Source organism: Salarias fasciatus (assembly GCF_902148845.1).
Source record: "Salarias fasciatus chromosome 7 unlocalized genomic scaffold, fSalaFa1.1 super_scaffold_4, whole genome shotgun sequence".
NCBI lineage: Eukaryota > Metazoa > Chordata > Actinopteri > Blenniiformes > Blenniidae > Salarias > Salarias fasciatus.
Genome location: NW_021941229.1, coordinates 24801189 through 24823769, shown reverse-complemented (window position 1 = coordinate 24823769; position 22581 = coordinate 24801189). Strand labels below are relative to the sequence as shown.

At 47.8% G+C, this 22581-nt stretch overlaps 2 protein-coding genes across 2 annotated transcripts; both read left to right on the top strand.

Moving 5' to 3' along the window:
- The first annotated feature begins 193 nt into the window (after positions 1-193).
- LOC115383204 (zinc finger protein 431-like) lies at positions 194-21452 on the top strand. The gene is made up of 4 exons (XM_030085312.1): positions 194-418; positions 1005-1301; positions 5102-5875; positions 20921-21452. The coding sequence occupies exons 1-4, from the start codon at positions 247-249 to the stop codon at positions 21184-21186; spliced, it is 1509 nt and encodes a 502-aa protein (XP_029941172.1). The 5' UTR covers positions 194-246; the 3' UTR covers positions 21187-21452.
- LOC115383359 (zinc finger protein 239-like) lies at positions 5985-19937 on the top strand. The gene is made up of 3 exons (XM_030085544.1): positions 5985-5989; positions 6219-7370; positions 19777-19937. Exons 1-3 carry the CDS (start codon positions 5985-5987, stop codon positions 19796-19798), a joined length of 1179 nt encoding a protein of 392 aa, XP_029941404.1. The 3' UTR covers positions 19799-19937.
- Positions 21453-22581: the final 1129 nt, after the last annotated feature.

The window sequence follows — 22581 nt, the reverse complement described above, 5'->3', positions numbered from 1 at the left end:
GATTATGAACTCGACAGTTGTCAAAAAAAACAAAAGACAAAAAGAACGACTTGTTCCATTCACATTCATAAAGAGCTCCAATGACTGGAGGAACAGCTGATAACCTGCAGTTCCCCCTGTGTCCAGCAGGAGTCAGTATGAAGCTGAACGTTGTTTGTGATCCTCCAGATTAGGGAGAGAAGAAGAAGTCATGGTGGATGTGCTGCTGTGTCTCTCAGAGGAAAGATTTCACCTCCTGCAGCAACAATGAGTCCAGTTCAGGCTTTGAGAGAGTTTATCAAGCAGCGACTAACTGCTGCTGCTGGAGAAATAATCACCGCGTTTCAACAAACTGTCGTCCAGTTCGAGGAGGAGATTGATCGACAGGGGAAACTTCTGGAAATCAACTGGAAACATCAAGTCAGGTTCCACAGAACAGGTACTGAAACGTGAGAATGAACACATGAATGTGACTCCTGGAGGATCGTTACATTTATTTTACAGCTTGCAGTCAGAAACGAGGCTGCAGCTGCAGTTCTTGTTCACAGTGAAATAACAGAAAGGTTCAGTATTAAACAGCTTCTGTATCTGAAACAGAGGAAACGGAGTTTGAGCTGTTTGCAAACTGATGAAATGATTTATTTACACTCAGTCTGAGCTAACACGCGTTTGTGCAGATTTTACGGTTCACGTTTATAATCCAGACATTTCAGTAAGTAGTTTAGAGTAATGATGCGTTCCAGTGTTGCTCAGAAAAAAGGTCTGAAACATGCTATCTTGGAAACTTCCAACAAAGGTTTCAGAGCTCACAGAAAGTCACGTTGCACCATACAGTTTTTCCATTTATCCTTTAAACCCCACAGGTGCTGTCAATTTTACTGAAATTAGGTTTTATTTTATATTTTTTATTATTATTATTTTTTTTAGTGTTTCTATTTTCAGTGTATCCTGCTCTGTTTCATCCACCCATCCTCTCAAACCTTCACATCCATCACATCAGTGACTTCAGTCTTGTTTCCCTCCAGAGAGTCCACAGCAACACATGGGTAACCAGAAGACGAGCTCCAGTCTGGAGCAGGAGGAACATGAAGCTCCACACATTAAAGAGGAGGAGGATGTTGTTGAGGCGACTGTTACTGATGGTGAAGGAGACGATTCCCACCACTCCGTGAGAGACCTGACCATCCAGAAACTAACTGCTGCTGCTGAGGAAATATTCACCCTGTTTCAACAAACTGTGGTTCAGTACGAGGAGGAGATCGGTCGTCAACGCAGAATGCTGGAAATCAACTGGAATCCTCAGATCAGGTTACACAGAACAGGTATGGAAATGCTGTGAGCAGACACACTTGATGGAACTCGTACTACTTTTCCCCTCACTGGTCTGAACAGTAAAGTTGTGGAGGTTGATGTTGTTTGAAGAGGCTTTTCCTGACAACATTTCAAAGCAGGATGTCTCATTATCCCTCCACCTCAGGTAGTGGAGTAAACAGTTTCCAGAATGTTGCAGGTGAGTAAAGACACCACCTGAAAAAAGTTAATCCAATTAAGTAATCAATCAGCAGCTAAAGATGATCAATAGGTGTCAATGGGACTGGACTCTGTTTTTGAATGAAAGGTTTCAGTTTGGCTGCTGGAGTAACAGATTTTTTAAGGTGGACTGTAGAGTTAATGTTGCTAATCACAAGAATGAGGCCGTGGTCCCACCAAAGATATTTGGCTCGACCTAAGTGACGTAGCAGCCCGTGGTGGAGCCGGGAGCGACAGTGTGAACACGTTTTTCACATTGGGTCGGCCTACTGGACTGTAGAGTTAATGTTGTTAATCACAAGAATGAGGCTTCTCAATTGTGTGAGAAGCCTCATTCTTGTGATACTTTTTTTTTTTTTCCCTTGTCCTGTTCAGCAGGTTGGGCGTGCAATATTGTGTGATTGTAGCCTTTTACTATCCGAACAGATTTTAATGTTAGCAGCAGGACGAGACTGAATCTCCTCCTGCTGCTGCCTTTATTTAAAGCTGGCATCCGGCATGGCTGCCGGACAGGACCGGGACCGAAACGCTCAGAGAGAGAAAGACAGAAAGAGAGAGAGAAAAGAGAGGGAAAAGAGGGTGGGGGGGCACAACCTATGTACAAATGCAAAACAGTGTTGTCAACGCACCACACGCAACCAAGAAAAATCCCAAACCCAAATCTCGACAACACCAAAACAGAGCCGACAACCAACACAAAAACTGACAGAACCATACATATATATATATATATATATATATATATATATATATATATATATATGTATATGAATTCCACCCCCCCCCCCCCCCCCCTGATGAACCATAGTAGTGAACAGACGAGTAACTTGTGGTAAACTCAGGGCGTGCATCAAGAGAGGTCCACTACAGATCACCATTAGTCTAACCACCACAAAAAGACAAGGTAACCAAGTATGTGAAGAGTGATTAAAGATCAGCATGATCATGCAAATATGACGGTGATAGTGATGGTGATAGTGATCATGCATATATGACCTCTGAACCCTGAGAAGGCCAGAAGCAGGCCAGAGAGGCCCTCAGAGCCCAGACAGCCGGTGGTCATCACAGAGCCCGGATCCAAGCCGCTCCCTCAGGCAGACGCCCACGCTCCAGTTCAGAAATGGGGCAGAGGAAAGCCTCGGCCGGGGACCCTGGCGGTCCCGGGGCCCGGGCCCCGCGAAGCCACGACCGCCAGGAGCCAGTCCACCCCGGGCGCCAGATGCCCAGGGCGGGCAGAGCCGAGAGCCCAAGGCCCAAGTGCTCAAGAGCCGACCCCCCACACAGGCGGAGGGCCATGACCCACCCGGGAGAACCGGCCCGCACGGGTGGCTACCCACCCCAAGCCAGTACCCCCCCAGCGCTCCGGCCACGCACCCCGAGATCCAGGGCATCACACCCCCCCGCCCCCCCGTCCACCCCCCGAGTCCTCTACCACCTCACTCCCTCCCGCCCCAACCCAACACTCACACCCACTCACTCACACACACACACACACAACCACTCATCCCTAAACCAAACACACTCACATTCTGACACACTCACACACACACGCCAGCAAGCACGTGCACACACACACACACACACACACACACACACACACACACACACACACACACACAAAGTCAACCCTCCCCCAAACACACTCACTTTCCCACGTCATCCAACCGTCATGTCCTGTGGGAGACCCCCCCGGAAGGCGAGGGAACACCGAACCCCACATCCAGGACCCCCCGCCACCCACAACCGCCGCCCCCACCCTCAAAACCCCCCCGCTGCAGACAGGTATGCACCCCCGAGAGCCAGCAGTCCCCCAAACCACAGCCGGTCCAAACCCCAGGCCTGTGGGGAAAACAACAGCCCCCATCCCCCGCCCCCCACCAGAAGGAAACTGGAAACGGGGGCACAGAAGACCCCATTGCCCCCTCCCTCCCCCCGCTTCGTAAGTGTTGATGGGGTATATGTTGTTTGCGATTAAAATTGAGGGGCAGTAACCACACCGTGCCGCGAGTGAGGCCAAACGAGCAGTCTCATCCACCTGAACAGCCCCACCCCCGACACAGCGCGCCAAGACCCCCCGACATGTGTGTTTGTATGTATTTGGTCGTGTTAGATGACTAAGTGCAGTTAAGACTGAGAGGCGAGCCACTGAAGGGTGCAGTGATTGAGGCCACTTGGATGCCGCAGCACCCCCGTCACCCAGGAGCCCCCGGATGAAGGACAGGGCCAGGACCACCCCCCCCCCCCCGACCATAGCCAGAGAGCCACCGACCTAAGAAGCACACACCCATCATGCATCAGGAGGAGTGGAGGTGAGGACAGACAGGGGGCAGCGGAAGGACCCAGACCCAGGGCCCACCGCCCCCAGACCCACCGGGGCCCCCCCCCCCCCCCACAGGGCACCACACTCTCTCCTCACATACATACCTCCAATCGCACACACATATACACCCACATATACAGACATACATACATACTTACAGATACACATACATGAATGCTCACAGAAACATATCCACACATACATACACACTTACGCATACACAGTCACACACATATACATACATATCCAGATACACACCCACACACTCACATACACATACATACATACCCTCTCATACCACAACATACATACATACTCACACATACACACCCACACACATATACACATGCATATATACACACCCACCTTCCCCCACCCCCTAACCCCCACAGCCCACCACCACCCCCCATCTACCCCCCCCCCCCCCCCCATCCGCCAACCCCCCACCCCCCACCAATCCACCCCGCCCCCCTGTCCCCCACCACCACAACCACCCACCCCGATGCCCTGGATTCCGGGGCAGCAACCAGACCCCAGGGAATGCACCGACCCAGGGAGCGGCAGCACGCCCGAGCCGACCGGCCCCCCCAGCCAGGTCGACCCCCCCACCCCAATGGAAGGGGACAGCCCCCAGGCACCAGGGCCCAGGGCCCCCAGCCACACCCGCCCAAGGACACCCCGGCTACCCAAACATGAACCAGCACCCACTGACCCAGGCCCCCGGAGCCCCGGCCCCACCGCCGCCAGACAGCCCCAACAACCGGCGGCCCCCCCCCACCCCCAATCCAAATCATACACGAAGCAGCCCAGATCCCGACTCCAAGACAGCGCCAACCACCCGCAGCCATCAGGCCCCCCCACCAACAACCGACCTTCAAAGAGGAGAGGCCCTCATCTTCCCCTTACATTAAGTGATGGAGATGATCACAGGGGACCAGAGGGAACCAGATTCAGCTGATTGGTCCTTTGAACAGACAGACATTGTCTCCAAGTTAATATGATCTAATAAAAGACTCTTAAACTGCCTGTTACTCAGATTATTTCTGGATTTCCAATTTACAAGGATAGTTTTCTTTGCGATGCACAAGATGGTGAGAACCATGGAGACAGAGTTTATTGACATGTTAATTTCACCCAGATCACCTAAAAGGCACAGTGTGGGAGTTGCAGGGATATTGCATGTGAACCATGCAATATCCCTGAATGATGCAACCATCATTCTTGTGATACTAATAAGATAATCTTTGATCTCCTGCTTTTGTTTCCTTGCAGAGCTCCAACAGGACCATGACTGCAGAGAGGAGCAGCTCTTTAAACAGGAAACCAACTACTGTCTAGAACAGGATGACAAAGAACCGCCACAGATCAAAGAGGAAGAAGAACCAGAACCTCAACACATCAAGGAAGAAGAGGAAGAACAAGAACCTCCACAGATCAAAGAGGAAGAAGAAGAACCAGAACCTCAACACATCAAGGAAGAAGGGGAAGAACCAGAACCTCAACAGATCAAACAAGAAGAACCAGAACCTGAACACATCAAAGAAGGAAAACCAGGACTTCATCAGTTTAAGGAGGAGCAGGAGGAACCAAAATCTTCACAGATTGAGGAACACGAGGAACTCAGTACCAGCCAGAAGAGAGAAGAGTTTATTCTGAAGTTTGATTGTGAAACCTTGAAGGTTCCTTCTGTTGAGGATCAGAGTGACCTGAGTGAACCAGAAGTACCAGAGACTGAGCGGTTCCTCTCTCAGGACTCTGAAGTCCACCATGAGAAAAGACACATGGACTCAGAATCAACTCCAAACGCGAAGCTGAAAAAACTCAAGGTGTTTCATGGAAACGGTGTGAACAATTTTGATGTTTCAGAGAAGCAGGCTGAATGTGAAAAGCTTCTTTGTGAAGAAACGTGTGAGAAAACTGACCATGAAAAACATCAGTTATGTCCGAAGGTCAGAGTGGTCACTGATGAGAAGATACTTTATGAAACATGTGGGAAAAGTTTCAGTCAACCGAGTCGTTTGTTGGTCCACAAGAAAAGTCACAGAGGTGAGAAGCCTCATTTTTGTGAAACATGTGGCAAAAGTTTCCGTTTTCACAGTTATTTGTTGCGCCACATGACAGTTCACACAGGTGAGAAGCCTCATTCTTGTGAAACATGTGGCAAGAGGTTCAGTGTATGGCGTGATTTCAAGATCCACAAGAGAACTCACACAGGTGAGAAGACTTATTCTTGTGAAACATGTGGCAAAAGATTCAATAAAAAGCGTAGTTTGTTGTGCCACGTGAGAACTCACACAGGCGAAAAGCCATATTCTTGTGAAACATGTGGCAAAAGCTTTGGCCAACAGAGTAGTTTGTTGGTCCACAAAAGAACTCACACAGGTGAGAAGCCTTATTCTTGTGAAACATGTGGCAAAAGCTTTGGCCAACAGAGTAGTTTGTTGGTCCACAAAAGAATTCACACAGGTGAGAAGCCTTATTCTTGTGAAACATGTGGCAAAAGATTCAATAAAAAGCGTAATTTGTTGTGCCACGTGAGAACTCACACAGGCGAAAAGCCATATTCTTGTGAAACATGTGGCAAAAGCTTTGGCCATCAGAGTAGTTTGTTGGTCCACAAAAGAACTCACACAGGTGAGAAGCCTTATTCTTGTGAAACATGTGGCAAAAGATTCAATAAAAAGCGTAATTTGTTGTGCCACGTGAGAACTCACACAGGCGAAAAGCCATATTCTTGTGAAACATGTGGCAAAAGCTTTGGCCAACAGAGTACTTTGTTGGTCCACAAAAGAATTCACACAGGTGAGAAGCCTTATTCTTGTGAAACATGTGGCAAAAGATTCAATCAACAGTGTGGTTTGTTGCGCCACGTGAGAACTCACACAGGTGAGAAGCCATATTGGTGTGAAACATGTGGCAAAAGATTCAATCAACAGTGTGGTTTGTTGCGCCACGTGAGAACTCACACAGGTGAGAAGCCATATTGTTGTGAAACATGTGGCGAAAGGTTCAGTCAAAAGCGTAATTTGTTGCGCCACATGAGAACTCACACAGGTGAGAAGCCATATTCTTGTGAAACATGTGGCAAAAGCTTTGGCCGACAGAGTACTTTGTTGGTCCACAAAAGAATTCACACAGGTGAGAAGCCTTATTCTTGTGAAACATGTGGCAAAAGGTTCAGTCAACGGTGTGATTTTAAGATCCACATGAGAACTCACACAGGTGAGAAGCCTTATTCTTGTGAAACATGTGGCAAAAGGTTCAGTGAAAAGCGTAATTTGTTGCGCCACGTGAGAACTCACACAGGTGAGAAGCCTTATTCTTGTGAAACATGTGGCAAAAGGTTCAGTCAACAGTGTGATTTTAAGATCCACATGAGAACTCACACAGGTGAGAAGCCTTATTCTTGTGAAACATGTGGCAAAAGGTTCAGTGAAAAGCGTAATTTGTTGCGCCACGTGAGAACTCACACAGGTGAGAAGCAGGTGAAAAGACACATGGACTCGGAATCAACTCCAAATGCAAAGCTGAAAAAATCAAGGTGTTTCATTGAAACGGTGTGAACAGTTTTTATGTTTCAGAGAAGCAGGCTGAATGTGAAAAGCTTCTTTCTGAAGAAACGTGTGAGAAAACTGACCATGAAAAACATCAGTTATGTCCGACGGTCAGAGTGGTCACTGATAATACTTTATGAAACATGTGGGAAAAGTTTCATTCAACCGAGTCGTTTGTTGGTCCACAAAAAAAAGTCACAGAGGTGAGAAGCCTCATTTTTGTGAAACGTGGCAAAAGTTTCCGTTTTCACAGTTATTTGTTGCGCCACATGACAGTTCACACAGGTGAGAAGCCTCATTCTTGTGAAACATGTGGCAAGAGGTTCAGTGTATGGCGTGATTTCAAGATCCACAAGAGAACTCACCCAGGTGAGAAGACTTATTCTTGTGAAACATGTGGCAAAAGGTTCAGTCAAAAGCATAATTTGTTGCGCCACGTGAGAACTCACACAAGTGAGAAGCAGGTGAAAAGACACATGGACTCGGAATCAACTCCAAATGCAAAGCTGAAAAAATCAAGGTGTTGCATAGAAACAGTGTGAACAACATTGATGTTTCAGAGAAGCAGGCTGAATGTGAAAACCGTCTTTGTGAAGGAACGTGTGAGAAAACTGACCATGAAAAACATCAGACTGATGAGAAGATACTTTATGAAACATGTGGAAAAGTTTCAGTCAACCGAGTCGTTTGTTGGTCCACAAGAAAAGTCACAGAGGTGAGAAGCCTCATTTTTGTGAAACGTGGGAAAAGATTGATTTAATGTAATTCATTGCTGCACCACTGGAATACTCTCAAATAGATGAAATCATGAAAGACTGTGAGAGATGTTGTTCAGGAAGTCCAGCTTGATTCCAAAATTACAACAAATCATCCAGTTTGAAGGAAACGTTACTGATTCAGACGCTGTTCAGACTGTGCTTCAGGAACATTTCAGTTTGTGGTCTGTCACAATAAAAGTGAACTTTGAAGAAATGCAAATAAAATGTTGATGTGAATCCAGTGGGTTTTATTCTTTGCTGTTTCTTTTCTCCTTGACATGACTGAGTTGTAATTTAACTTTTCACTCCATAAAGCTTCATACTTCCATGCAACACATGACTGCTGACATACAATGTTGTGAAGAAATCCTCATATGTGAAATGTGATCTTTGGGAAAAAAAACTAATTGAAGGAGCCATAATATAATGTGTGAATGTGTCACTGAGTGTTTCAGGTTTCTATGGTGACACACGGGTGCTTGGGTCACGTGACGCATGCGGTGATGGGCGGTGATTGTGAGGAAGTTTCAAAAGGGCGTGTTTCACCTGCAGTCAGGTGGAGAGAGGAGAGCGGGTGCCTCAACTTTTGTTGACAGCTCGTACGCTTGTTTGCTGGTATGCATGTTCGCATGTCCATGATTGCTCCATCGGGGAGGCAATCAAACCACCTGAACCATATCCTGAGTGTCGGTGTGTTTCATGGACAAGTCGGCAGCGCGTCTGACACATTTTGGACCTGAACTTTACTCTCAGGGCGACAAGTCGCCACTTCATTTGTCAACAAAAAAAGGGCATCCAGGAGGGCATCGCCCGCAAGCCGAGACAAGAAACAACGGAACCGACAAGTAAGACGCACCGTGCCGCACAGTAACACCGGAGTAATAACGCCACATCTACACGCCACTTGTGAAGTCAGGTAAGCTGCCGACTTCATGCTCGTGTGGATAAGGAACTTGTGAGCGTTAATTATGGAGAGCCCTTGGTTGGAAGGTGTTTGATGCAGGAGGAAATGCGGCTCGGTTAGGAAGCTTGTGCGATGTGTGGCTCGGGGCGTACGGCGGTGACGTCAGTCGTTTACTACTTGCTTGGTGACTTGATGCTTTGCGGTTGGAATGCCGATGAAGCCGCTGCTTGAATAAAACGCTCATCATCACTCTCTGTGGACTGATTTTGAATGAGTTTGATGCAGTGTGAGACTGAAACCCACAAAAAAAGTCAAAATGAGTCATTCTGATGGCACCTGATGTGCTGACAAAGAGTCTGGAAAAAGGGTAAGCAAACTCACTGAAAAAGCTTTGATGTACAGTATAAGGTGGAAAAGCTGCAGAATAACTGCAAGGGGTTTGTGAACAAAAGGAAAGGAATGATACCGGAAATAAAAGCGCTTCTGAAACAAAGGAAAATGTGCTTCAAATAAAAGAATTTCTGGGAAATTTGAACGGGCTCTATGTATGCGCTGAAAAAGTTCATGATGAACTGATGCCATTGCTGCCACAAGAGGAGGTTGATAAACAAACTGAATGGTTTTCAAGCATCATGAAATACACTGAAACATTCCAAAATGATGCAAGACCGTGGATAAAGGAAACCGAACAATGATTAATTCAAATGAATGAGAACGTGGGTCTTGTGGAACAAACTGAAACAAATGAACCTTTATTAAATGCTTGTGATGAGAATGAAGAGGACAAAATGAAGCCAAGTGACAGTATTTCTAATGTTGGATCTCACAAAAGCTCTCGAAGTACCGTCGGAATCTCTACTGGAAGATGTAAACACAGCACTGCAAACTATCCCCACCTGCACCATCACTGAGACCAATCAGCTGATATATGTGTGGCATGATGGTGTGCATCTTACCTGGGCTGTGATTGGAAGGTGGCACCAAACCGAGCTTATAAGCTTAGTGGGTGGTCTGCATGCGCGCACATGTTTGGTTTCGGTGCGGTGGTTGCAGCGTTTGGTAACCAGCCGAGATTTCCTGGTTTGGAGCACGCTTGTGTGCCTCGGGCGATCCATTTTGGTTTGCGCCCCGAGTTTGGGACTCCTCGCTCGGGGTAAGCTGCTCGTTGTTCTGCCTTGTCATTTTTGGCTCGGGCCAATGCTGATCCCAAATTACACTTGTAGATCGGAGCTGTAGCAGGGATTAGCCACTAATATCCTCATTGGCTCTCCCCCTCCTCCTGCTGCTTGTGCGCATGTGCTTGCTCCAGCAGGTAAGATCCAACCGTCTTTAGATTAGTTTCCCTACAACGTTTTAATGTTCGTGTCTCCATTGTAGGCACCAATCTCCAGTGTGTGGTCCACAACGAGGGCCGCCGCTCCTAGAAAGGACCCGTTGCCTTGTCCTGCGCTGTTCCACATCATCTCCAGGGTTTAAGTTAAGGCTGCACGTCTTGCAGCCCACACCTTGCCAGCAACCACCGCGACGAGCTTCCCCTATGGAGCTCCTGCACGCTCCTGCGGGGAGTGTTCAGGGGCACTGGGATTAATTTGCGCCGTCCTCTGTCATAGGCTACAGTAGCCTATTTTCATCTGGACAGACAGTGCGAATAGGCAGCTAATATTTATTTTATTTTGTCGCAGGCACTATTCCTTCAGTGAGTGAGTTTTGATTTCATTGCAGTTCTGTATTTTGTTCAAAGTCTGCTTATTGCTTGCCTTTTGTGTTTTTTTGCTTTGCATGTTATTTTTTTTGCTTGTTGTTCATATTTTGCTTTGCATGGCTTGTGCTTAATTTGTTGCTTCCCATTTACTTTTGCATGTGTCGCTGCTTTTGTGCATTATTGTTTATTTTGTAAAACAACCAACTTAACTGCAGTAATCAATCCTCCAGGTGTTCCTGTGATTCCTTTTTACTGTGCTTAATAAGTTGAAATAATTAAGAAGTGTTCTATAGGCCTATAGTATTTTAACATTTGTGACTCTAAGAATAAAATTAATTTTGTATTTTTGTGTATTATGACTCACGTCCTGCTTCATGTCCACACTTAGCGCAGCTTACTCTGTACTGGGTTGAATTGGTCCTGGAGCCGACTCTCCAGGTGGCGTTGAAAAATCATTCTCTCCGAACATTTAACTTGGTTTCCCAAAACCATACGCTCCTGCCACATATGCAACAGCAATCGTTATCCTGGAGATGCTTGGCTACAAGATTAACAGCATGAGCAGCCGGAGTGACCAAGAACCTTCATGGAGAAGAAGGTGAGAGGCAAAAAACATTTCAACACAGAGATAAACTGGCTTCCTCACAGAACAACGCAGAGGGATGAATCTCAAGAAAGAACTGCAGAAGCAATGTAGAAAGTTGTCAATAACTGAGGCACTGGAGACTGCTAAGCAACGACTCACAGTCCGAGCTACCCACCTAAAGAGATTCACAAAAGAAGTAGAGACCAGGAGAATGAGCAGGGTGTTCTCCAACAATCCAGCTAAGGTCTCCTCTCAGTGGCAGGGCAGTAAGACCACAGCAGACCCACCCAGGGCTGAGACTGAGCAATACTGGAAGAGTATTTGGGAGAAAGAGGTGTCACACAACATAATGGCTGGCAGGCTTGCAAGCTTAGCAAAAGCCTAGCCTAACCCTTCAGTTAAATACACAAAAAAACTGTTGGTATGTTTTTTTTCCAAAAGAGCCACCAACATCGTCCGTTCTAATGTGTATTTTGGAGATCAAGAGCTGCAATTAGTTAATGAATTCAAATATTTAGGAGTCATGATTGATTCCACTCTCTCCTTTAAAAATCATATTAAAATGATATCGAGAATTGTTAAATACAACGTGGCAAATTTTAGAGAGGGGGGTAGAGGGGGTGGGGGGGAGAACCAAATCTGCTAAAGAAACAGTTGAAATTCATCCAAACAGAGCTGGTCTCCATCAGCTGTCCCTCTGACACTCCGGACAAATCCAGAAATGTTCTGAAGTCCTCTGCACACATCCTGAGCATTGTTCTAGGCCAGCTCCTCCTCCAGCTCCTCCTCCAGCTCCTCCTCCAGCTCCTCCTCCAGCTCCTCCTCCATCTTCTCCTCCATCTTCTCCTCCAGCTCCTCCTCCAGCCTCCTGCCATAGTCCTTCTTGGCCCTGCTGATCCTCCACTGGAGCTCACGCTGAAGCCTCCTCTGCTCCTCTCTGTCCTGCGAGGTCAAAGCCTTTTTCTTTTGGTTCTGCAGGACTTTAAGCTCAGGGTGACCCATGGTTGGTTGTTGGAGAAGCACCGTAGCCTCCGGGTTGGCACAGTGCCCTCCACACAGAAGTTAATGTCGTGCATCATGCAGTGTGTGAGGCCGTTGATGTCGTCCCTGAAGGAGTCACAGAACCTGCTCCAGTCCTGGTCTGGAAACAGTCCTGCAGCCTCTCATTGGCCTCCTCAGTCCACACTTTCACAGACCTCTTCTGCACAGGTCTCCATCACACCTCGGGTGTGTATTGGGGGAGCAGATAGACCAGGTTGTGATCGGAGCGTCCCAGTGGGGGGAGGGGGGCGGAGCTGTAATCGTCTGGCACGTTTGCGTAAAGAAGGTCCAGCGTCTTATAGTCTCTCGTGTGGCACGTGACGTACTGCGTGAACGTCGGGAGAGAGGCGGAGAGGGAAACATGGTTGAAGTCTCCACTGATCAGCAGCAGGGCGGCGATGGCGGGTCTGGATCTGGCTGATGCTGCTGTGGAGCTGCTCACACACCACCGCAGCATCTGCGGTGGGGAGGCGTACGGCACAGTACGAGCACGTGACAACGTTCCCTCGCCAGGTGGAATGGTCTCATGGTGACCACAAGCAGCTCCAGGTCCTGCGTGCACAGCTGTTCCTTCACGTGCACGTTGGCCGGGTTGCACCAGCGCTCATTCACAAACACTGCCAGCCAACCTCCTCTCTTCCAGCTCTCAGCCAGCTCCTCAGTCTTGTTAACGATGCAGCGGACATTCCCCATAATTACAGAGGGAATATAAGTCCTCCGCTTCTTTCGTCCACCTCTTCAGCCTCTCCTTTTCCTCCGTATCTCTGTGGGAATGATGGGTTTGTCCATGTAGAGGGCAGCAGGGCCGTGCAGACCGATGAGCATCTCACGTGTGAAACACCTGGGCAGCTCTGAGCCGCCGCTGAATCCAGAGGAGTCCCCCTACGCAGATCCAAAAAGCAAAATAAAAGCATAAAAACAAATAAAGGTATAGTAAAAGTGGGTTTCCCATGTGCACGGTTCCACAGTGAGTCATCTCCCTGTGAAAGAAAACAAGAAAGCATGCCAAAATACAAGTAAAGTCAGGTAAAGTGGGAAAACTAGACATCCTCTGCAGCCAGCAGCTGGTCACCCAGCGCCATCTTGAAAAAAAAAAAGGCTACGCTTGCACTTACTGAAAGCCAATAGAACAACATTTTTTTTTTTTTTTTGGGGGGGGGGGTGGCGGGGTGTATGGCGATAAACTTTACATTTTTTTTTATCTCTTTCAAACTCTAATCAAGTGTTGATTACTCTCAAAATTATTCCAAGCATCTAGAAAATGTACAACTGATGAGAACTTCCAGACTTTGACCAGAATTTTAATTACTTGATGATGTCTGACAGATTATGTTGATTATGAACTCGACAGCTGTCAAAAAAAAAGACAAAAAGAACGACTTGTTCCATTCATATTCATAAAGAGCTCCAATGACTTCAGGAACAGCTGATAACCTGCAGTTCTCCCTGTGTCCAGCAGGCGTCAGTATGAAGCTGAACGTTGTTTGTGATCCTCCAGATTAGGGAGAGAAGAAGAAGTCACGGCGGATGTACTGCTGTGTCTCTCAGAGGAAAGATTTCACCTCCTGCAGCAACAATGAGTCCAGTTCAGGCTTTGAGAGAGTTTATCAAGCAGCGACTAACTGCTGCTGCTGGAGAAATATTCACCGCGTTTCAACAAACTGTCGTCCAGTTCGAGGAGGAGATTGATCGACAGGGGAAACTTCTGGAAATCAACTGGAAACATCAAGTCAGGTTCCACAGAACAGGTATTGAAACGTGAAAATGAACACATGAATGTGACTCTTGGAGGATCGTTACATTTATTTTACAGCTTGCAGTCAGAAACGAGGCTGCAGCTGCAGTTCTTGTTCACAGTGAAATAACAGAAAGCTTCAGTATTAAACAGCTTCTGGATCAGAAACAGAGGAAACGGAGTTTGAGCTGTTTGCAAACTGAGGAAGTGATTTATTTACACCCAGTCTGAGCTAACACGCGTTTGTGCAGATTTTACGGTTGACGTTTATAATCCAGACATTTCAGTAAGTAGTTTAGAGTAATGATGCGTTCCAGTGTTGCTCAGAAAAAAGGTCTGAAACATGCTATCTTGGAAACTTCCAACAAAGGTTTCAGAGCTCACAGAAAGTCACGTTGCACCATACAGTTTTCCCATTTATCCTTTAAACCCCACAGGTGCTGTCAATTTTACTGAAATTAGGTTTTATTTTTATTTTTTTATTACTATTATTATTTTTAGTGTTTCTATTTTCAGTGTATCCTGCTCTGTTTCATCCACCCATCCTGTAAAACCTTCACATCCATCACATCAGTGACTTCAGTCTTGTTTCCCTCCAGAGAGTCCACAGCAACACATGGGTAACCAGAAGACGAGCTCCAGTCAGGAGCAGGAGGAACATGAAGCTCCACACATTAAAGAGGAGGAGGATGTTGTTGAGGCGACTGTTACTGATGGTGAAGGAGACGATTCCCACCACTCCGTGAGAGACCTGACCATCCAGAACTAACTGCTGCTGCTGAGGAGATATTCACCCTGTTTCAACAAACTGTGGTTCAGTACGAGGAGGAGATCGGTCGCCAACGCAGAATGCTGGAAATCAACTGGAATCCTCAGATCAGGTTACACAGAACAGGTATGGAAACGCTGTGAGCAGATGTGCTTGATGGAACTAGGACTACTTTTCCCCTCACTGGTCTGAACAGTAAAGTTGTGGAGGTTGATGTTGTTTGAAGAGGCTTTTCCTGACAACATTTCAAAGCAGGATGTCTCATTATCCCTCCACCTCAGGTAGTGTAGTAAACCGTTTTCAGAATGTTGCAGGTGAGTGAAGACACTGCCTGAAAAAAGTTAATCCAATCAAGTAATCAATCAGCAGCTAAAGATGATCAATAAGTGTCAATGGGACTGGACTGTCTTTTTGAATGAAAGATTTCAGTTTGGCTGCTGGAGTAACAGATTTTTTAAGGTGGACTGTAGAGTTAATGTTGCTAATCACAAGAATGAGGCCGTGTTCCCACCAAAGGTATTTGGCTCGACCGAAGTGACGTAGCAGCCCGTGGTGGAGCCGGGAGCGATAGTGTGAACACGTTTTTCACATTGGGTCGACCTACTGGACTGTAGAGTTATTGTTGCTAATCACAAGAATGAGGCTTCTCACTTGTGTGAGAAGCCTCATTCTTGTGATACTTTTTTTTTTTTCCCTTGTCCTGTTCAGCAGCTGGGGCGTGCAATATTGTATGATTGTAGCCTTTTACTAAACGAACAGATTTTAATGTTAGCAGCAGGGTGAGACTGAATCTCCTCCTGCTGCTGCCTTTATTTAAAGCTGGCGTCTGGCATGGCTGCCGGACAGGACCGGGACGGAAACGCTCAGAGAGCGAGAGACAGAAAGAGAGAAAGAAAAAGAGAGGGAGAACGGGGGCGGGGGGGGGCACAACCTATGTACAAATTCACAACAAATGCAAAACAGTGTTGTCGACGCACCTCCCAAACCCCAATCTAGACAACACCAAACCAGAGTCGACAACCAACACAAAAACTGACAGAACCATACATATATAAGAATTTTTTTTTTTCCCCCCCCTTGACGAGCCATAGTAGTGAACAGACTAGTAACAAGTAGTAAACTCGGGGCATGCATCAAGAGAGGTCCACTACAGATAACCATTAGTCTAACCACCACAAAAAGACAAGGTAACCGAGTATGTGAAGAGTGATTAAAGATCAACGTGATCATGCAAATATGACGGTGATAGTGATGGTGATAGTGATCATGCATATATGACCTTTGACCCCTGATAAGGCCAGAAGCAGGCCAGAGAGGCCCTCAGAGCCCAGACAGCCGGCGGTAGCCACGACCGGCAGGAGCCGGTCCACCCCGGGTGCCCGAGAGCCCAAGGCCCAAGAGCCCAAGAGCCGACCCCCCACACAGGTGGAGGGCCATGACCCACCCGTTAGAACCGGCCCACACGGGCGGCTACCCACCCCAGGCCAGTACCCCCCCCAGCGCACCGGCCACGCACCCCGAGATCCAGGGCATCACACCCCCCCGCCCCCCCGTCCCCCCGTCCACCCCCCGACCCACCCCTCCCACCCTGTCCTCTCCCACCTCACCCCCCCGCCCCAACCGAACACTCACACCCACTCACTCACACTGACACACACACACACACACACACACACACACACACACACACACATACACACACTCACACTCACACACACACACACACACACACACACAACCACTCATCCCTAAACCAAACACACTCACATTCTGACACACTCACACACACACACTAGCAAGCACGTACACACACACACACATACACACACACACACACACACACACACAAAGTCAACCCTACCCCAAACACACTCACATTCCCACGTCATCCAACCGTCATGTCCTGTGGGAGACCCCCCCGGAAGGCGAGGGAACACTGAACCCCACATCCAGGACCCCCCGCCACCCACAACCGCTGCCCCCACCCCCAAACCCCACCGCTGCAGACAGGTATGCACCCCCCAGAGCCAGCAGCCCCCCAAACCACAGCCGGTCCAAACCCCAGGCCCGTGGGGAAAACAACAGCCCCCATCCCCCGCCCCCCACCAGAAGGAATCTGGAAACGGGGGCACAGAAGACCCCATTGCCCCCTCCCTCCCCCCACCTCGTAAGTGTTGATGGGGTATATGTTGTTTGCGATTAAAATTGAGGGGCAGTAACCACACCGTGCCGCGAGTGAGGCTAAACGAGCAGTCCCATCTACCTGAACAGCCCCACCCCCGACATGGTGCGCCAAGACCCCCCGACGTGTGTGTTTGTATGTATTTGGTCGTGTTAGATGACTAAGTGCAATTAAGACTGAGAGGCGAGCCACTGAAGGGTGCAGTGATTGAGGCCACTTCCCTGGCCCCCTCCACCACACCCAACCTGATAAGCCCGCCTTCCAAAGCCCTACATGTGTGTGCACGAGAGCAGGAGAGGGGGGTCTGGGGATGCCGCAGCACCCCCGTCACCCAGGAGCCCCCGGATGAAGGACAGGGCCAGGAGCGCCACCCCCCCCCCCCCCCCACCCCCCGCCCCAGGACCAGGGCAGACAGCGACCATGGCCAGACAGCCACCGACCCAAGAAGCACACACCCATCATGCATCAGGAGGAGCGAAGGCGAGGACAGACACGGGGCAGCGGAAGCACCCAGACCCAGGGCCCACCGTTACCACCCCCCCCCCCCCCCCCCCCCCCATCTACCCACCCATCCACCCCGCCCCCCTGTCCCCCACCACCACAACCACCCACCCTGATGCCCTGGATTCCGGGGCAGCAACCAGACCCCCAGGGAATGCACCGACCCATGTACCACTGACTAAGTTGACACACAAAAAAAAAAAAAAAAACCCAAAAAAACAAAAAAAAAAGGGGGTAGTGGCTCCTCTTCTGCAACTTGATGGCAACTCCCTTGACCAATTGCACTTGAAGCAATTGAACAACCCATCCACCCCGCCCCCCCTGTCCCCCACCACCACAACCACCCACCCCGATGCCCTGGATTCCGGGGCAGCAACCAGACCCCAGGGAATGCACCGACCCAGGGAGCGGCAGCATGCCCGAGCCGACCGGCCCCCCCAGCCAGGCCGACCCCCCCACCCCAATGGAAGGGGACAGCCCCCAGGCACCAGGGCCCAGGGCCCCCAGCCACACCCGCCCCAGGACACCCCGGCTACCCGAACATGAACCGGCACCCACCGACCCAGGCCCCCCGGAGCCCCGGCCCCACCGCCGCCAGACAGCCCCAACAACCCGTCAGCCCCCCCACCCCCAATCCAAACCAAACACGAAGACATCCCCCAGCGAAGCAGCCCAGATCCCGACCCCAAGACAGCGCCAACCACCCGCAGCCATCAGGCCCCCCCACCAACAACCGACCTTCAAAGAGGAGAGGCCCTCATCTTCCCCTTACATGAAGTGATGGAGCTGATCACAGGGGACCAGAGGGAACCAGATTCAGCTGATTGGTCCTTTGAACAGACAGACATTGTCTCCAATTTAAAGCTTGTGTCCGAAGTTTTGAACAAGAGAGGTTTTTTTTTTTAATCCAATGTCTACAGGTTCCGCCCTCCCTCTGCTTTCATGAGCGACCAAGCCACGCCCCTTTAATTGTGCACGCTGTTATCCGTCGGGTGAAAATGAGAGCCTCGGAGTCCCACAGCATCCTACATGTTTAGCTGTTTATGGTGGATGTTCAGCAGACAATGGATATATCCGAGGTAAGCGGGCCGGCTGCTGCGTTGCGAACTCTCCTCTGCCCGGGCGAGCGGCCGTGCTCTCTGGCTGCTCCACACTTTGATTGACAACAAGAGAATGCGGAAGCTCGAAACCTATTGGCTGAAGCTGACCGGCGCTTTTTCGGACAACATGGGGGTCTATGAGACGAAGGCGGGGCTCATAAATAATTTTATATTGCTTTATGCTAATATTATATTGTAGTATCGAACCAGACTGACACATTTAGGCTCTGTTGAAAAATGATACATACGTTGGAAAAGAACGGAAACTCCGGACACGAGCTTTAATATGATCTAATAAAAGACTCTTAAACCGCCTGTTACTCAGATTATTTCTGGATTTCCAATTTACAAGGATAGTTTTCTTTGCGATGCACAAGATGGTGAGAACCATGTAGACAGAGTTTATTGACATGTTAATTTCACCCGGATCACCTAAAAGGCACAGTGTGGGAGTTGCAGGGACATTGCATGTGAACCATGCAATATCCCTGAATGATGCAACCATCATTCTTGTGATACTGATCAGATAATCTTTGATCTCCTGCTTTTGTTTCCTTGCAGAGCTCCAACAGGACCATGACTGCAGAGAGGAGCAGCTCTTTAAACAGCAAACCAACTACTGTCTGGAACAGGACGACACAGAACCGCCACAGATCAAAGAGGAAGAAGAACCAGAACCTCAACACATCAAGGAAGAAGGGGAAGAACCAGAACCTCAACAGATCAAAGAGGAAGGAGAAGAACCAGAAACTCAACAGATCAAGGAAGAAGGGGAAGAACCAGAACCTCAACAGATCAAACAACAAGAACCAGAACCTGAACACATCAAAGAAGGACAACCAGGACTTCATCAGTTTAAGGAGGAGCAGGAGGAACCAAAATCCTCACAGATTGAGGAACACGAGGAACTCAGTACCAGCCAGAAGAGAGAAGAGTTTATTCTGAAGTTTGATTGTGAAACCTTGAAGGTTCCTTCTGTTGAGGATCACAGTGACCTGAGTGAACCAGAAGTACCAGAGACTGAGCCGTTCCCCTCTCAGGACTCTGAAGTCCACCATGAGAAAAGACACATGGACTCAGAATCAACTCCAAACGCAAAGCTGAAAAAACTCAAGGTGTTTCATGGAAACGGTGTGAACAATTTTGATGTTTCAGAGAAGCAGGCTGAATATGAAAAGCTTCTTTGTGAAGAAACGTGTGAGAAAACTGACCATGAAAAACATCAGTTATGTCCAAAGGTCAGAGTGGTCACTGATGAGAAGATACTTTATGAAACATGTGGGAAAAGTTTCAGTCAACCGAGTCGTTTGTTGGTCCACAAGAGAACTCACAGAGGTGGGAAGCCTCATTTTTGTGAAACATGTGGCAAAAGTTTCCGTTTTCACAGTTATTTGTTGCGCCACATGACAGTTCACACAGGTGAGAAGCCTTATTCTTGTGAAACATGTGGCAAGAGGTTCAGTGTATGGCGTGATTTCAAGGTCCACAAGAGAACTCACACAGGTGAGAAGACTTATTCTTGTGAAACGTGTGACAAAAGTTTTGGCCGACAGAGTAATTTGTTGCGCCACATGAGAATTCACAAAGGTGAGAAGCATCATTCTTGTGAAACATGTGGCAAAAGTTTCCGTTTTCACAGTTATTTGTTGCGCCACATGAGAATTCACAAAGGTGAGAAGCATCATTCTTGTGAAACATGTGGCAAGAGGTTCAATGTATGGCGTGATTTCAAGGTCCACAAGAGAACTCACACAGGTGAGAAGATTTATTCTTGTGAAACATGTGGCAAAAGGTTCAATCAAAAGCGTATTTTGTTGTGCCACGTGAGAACTCACACAGGCGAAAAGCCATATTCTTGTGAATCATGTGGCAAAAGCTTTGGCCAACAGAGTAGTTTGTTGGTCCACAAAAGAATTCACACAGGTGAGAAGACTTATTCTTGTGAAACATGTGGCAAAAGGTTCAATCAAAAGTCTAATTTGTTGTGCCACGTGAGAACTCACACAGGCGAAAAGCCATATTCTTGTGAATCATGTGGCAAAAGCTTTGGTCAGCAGAGTGGTTTGTTGGTCCACAAAAGAACTCACACAGGTGAGAAGCCTTATTCTTGTGAAACATGTGGCAAAAGATTCAATCAACAATGTGATTTGTTGCGCCACGTGAGAACTCACACAGGTGAGAAGCCATATTGTTGTGAAACATGTGGCAAAAGATTCAATCAAGAGTGTGTTTTGTTGCGCCACGTGAGAACTCACACAGGTGAGAAGCCTCATTTTTGTGAAACATGTGACAAAAGTTTCCGTTTTCACAGTTATTTGTTGCGCCACATGACAGTTCACACAGGTGAGAAGCCTCATTGTTGTGAAACATGTGGCAAGAGGTTCAGTGTATGGCGTGAATTCAAGATCCACAAGAGAACTCACACAGGTGAGAAGACTTATTCTTGTGAAACATGTGGCAAAAGTTTTGGCCGACAGAGTAATTTGTTGCGCCACGTGAGAACTCACACAGGTGAGAAGCCATAGTGTTGTGAAACATGTGGCAAAAGATTCAATCAAGAGTGTGTTTTGTTGCGCCACGTGAGAACTCACACAGGTGAGAAGCCATATTGTTGTGAAACATGTGGCAAAAGATTCAATCGACAGTGTGATTTGTTGCGCCACGTGAGAACTCACACAGGTGAGAAGACTTATTCTTGTGAAGCATGTGGCCAAAGGTTCAATCAAAAGTGTAATTTGTTGCGCCACGTGAGAACTCACACTGGTGAGAAGCCATATTCTTGTGAAACATGTGGCAAAAGCTTTGGCCGACAGAGTAGTTTGTTGGTCCACAACAGAACTCACACAGGTGAGAAGCCTTATTCTTGTGAAACATGTGGCAAAAGGTTCAATCAAAAGTGTAATTTGTTGTGCCACATGAGAACTCACACAGGTGAGAAGCCATATTCTTGTGAAACATGTGGCAAAAGCTTTGGCCGACAGAGTAGTTTGTTGGTCCACAACAGAACTCACACAGGTGAGAAGCCTCATTTTTGTGAAACATGTGGCAAAAGTTTCCATTTTCACAGTTATTGCGCCACATGACAGTTCACACAGGTGAGAAGCCTCATTCTTGTGAAATATGTGGCAAGAGGTTCAGTGTATGGCGTGATTTCAAGATCCACAAGAGAACTCACACAGGTGAGAAGCAGGTGAAAAGACACATGAACTTGGAATCAACTCCAAATGCAAAGCTGAAAAAATCAAGGTGTTTCATAGAAACAGTGTGAAAAACATTGATGTGTTAGATAAGCAGGCTGAATGTGAAAAGCTTTGTGAAGGAACGTGTGAGAAAACTGACCATGAAAAACATCAGTTATCTCCAGAGGTCAGAGTGGTCACTGATGAGAAGATACTTTATGAAACATGTGGGAAAAGTTTCAGTCAACCGAGTCGTTTGTTGGTCCACAAGAAAAGTCACAGAGGTGAGAAGCCTCATTTTTGTGAAACGTGGGAAAAGATTGATTTAATGTAATTCATTGCTGCACCACCGGAATACTCTCAAATAGATTAAATCATGAAAGACTGTTAGAGATGATGTTCAGGAAGTCCAGCTTGATTCCAAAATTACAACAAATCATCCAGTTTGAAGGAAACGTCACTGATTCAGACGCTGTTCAGACTGTGCTTCAGGAACATTTCAGTTTGTGGTCTGTCACAAGAAAAGTGAACTTTCAAGAAATGCAAATAAAATGATGTGAATCCAGTGGGTTTTATTCTTTGCTGTTTCTTTTCTCCTTGACATGACTGAGTTGTAATTTAACTTTTCACTCCATAAAGCAGGGGTCGGCAACCCTTGGCACGCGTGCCAGGGGTGGCACGCTGTCACATTAACACTGGCACGCACGGAAGCTGTCAGTGGCCCAGTTTATATTGGTGTTT

Excerpts from the sequence above, each read along its gene's own strand:
- LOC115383204 (XM_030085312.1), top strand. The coding sequence starts at position 247 with ATGAGTCCAGTTCAGGCTTTGAGAGAGTTTATCAAGCAGCGACTAACT. Across the intron at positions 419-1,004 it reads AGTCAGGTTCCACAGAACAG|AGAGTCCACAGCAACACATG; the intron begins GTACTGAAACGT and ends GTTTCCCTCCAG. Across the intron at positions 5,876-20,920 it reads CCACAAGAAAAGTCACAGAG|GTGAGAAGCCTCATTTTTGT; the intron begins GTGAGAAGCCTC and ends GAACTCACACAG.
- LOC115383359 (XM_030085544.1), top strand. Across the intron at positions 7,371-19,776 it reads GCAAAGCTGAAAAAATCAAG|GTGTTTCATGGAAACGGTGT; the intron begins GTGTTTCATTGA and ends AAAAAACTCAAG.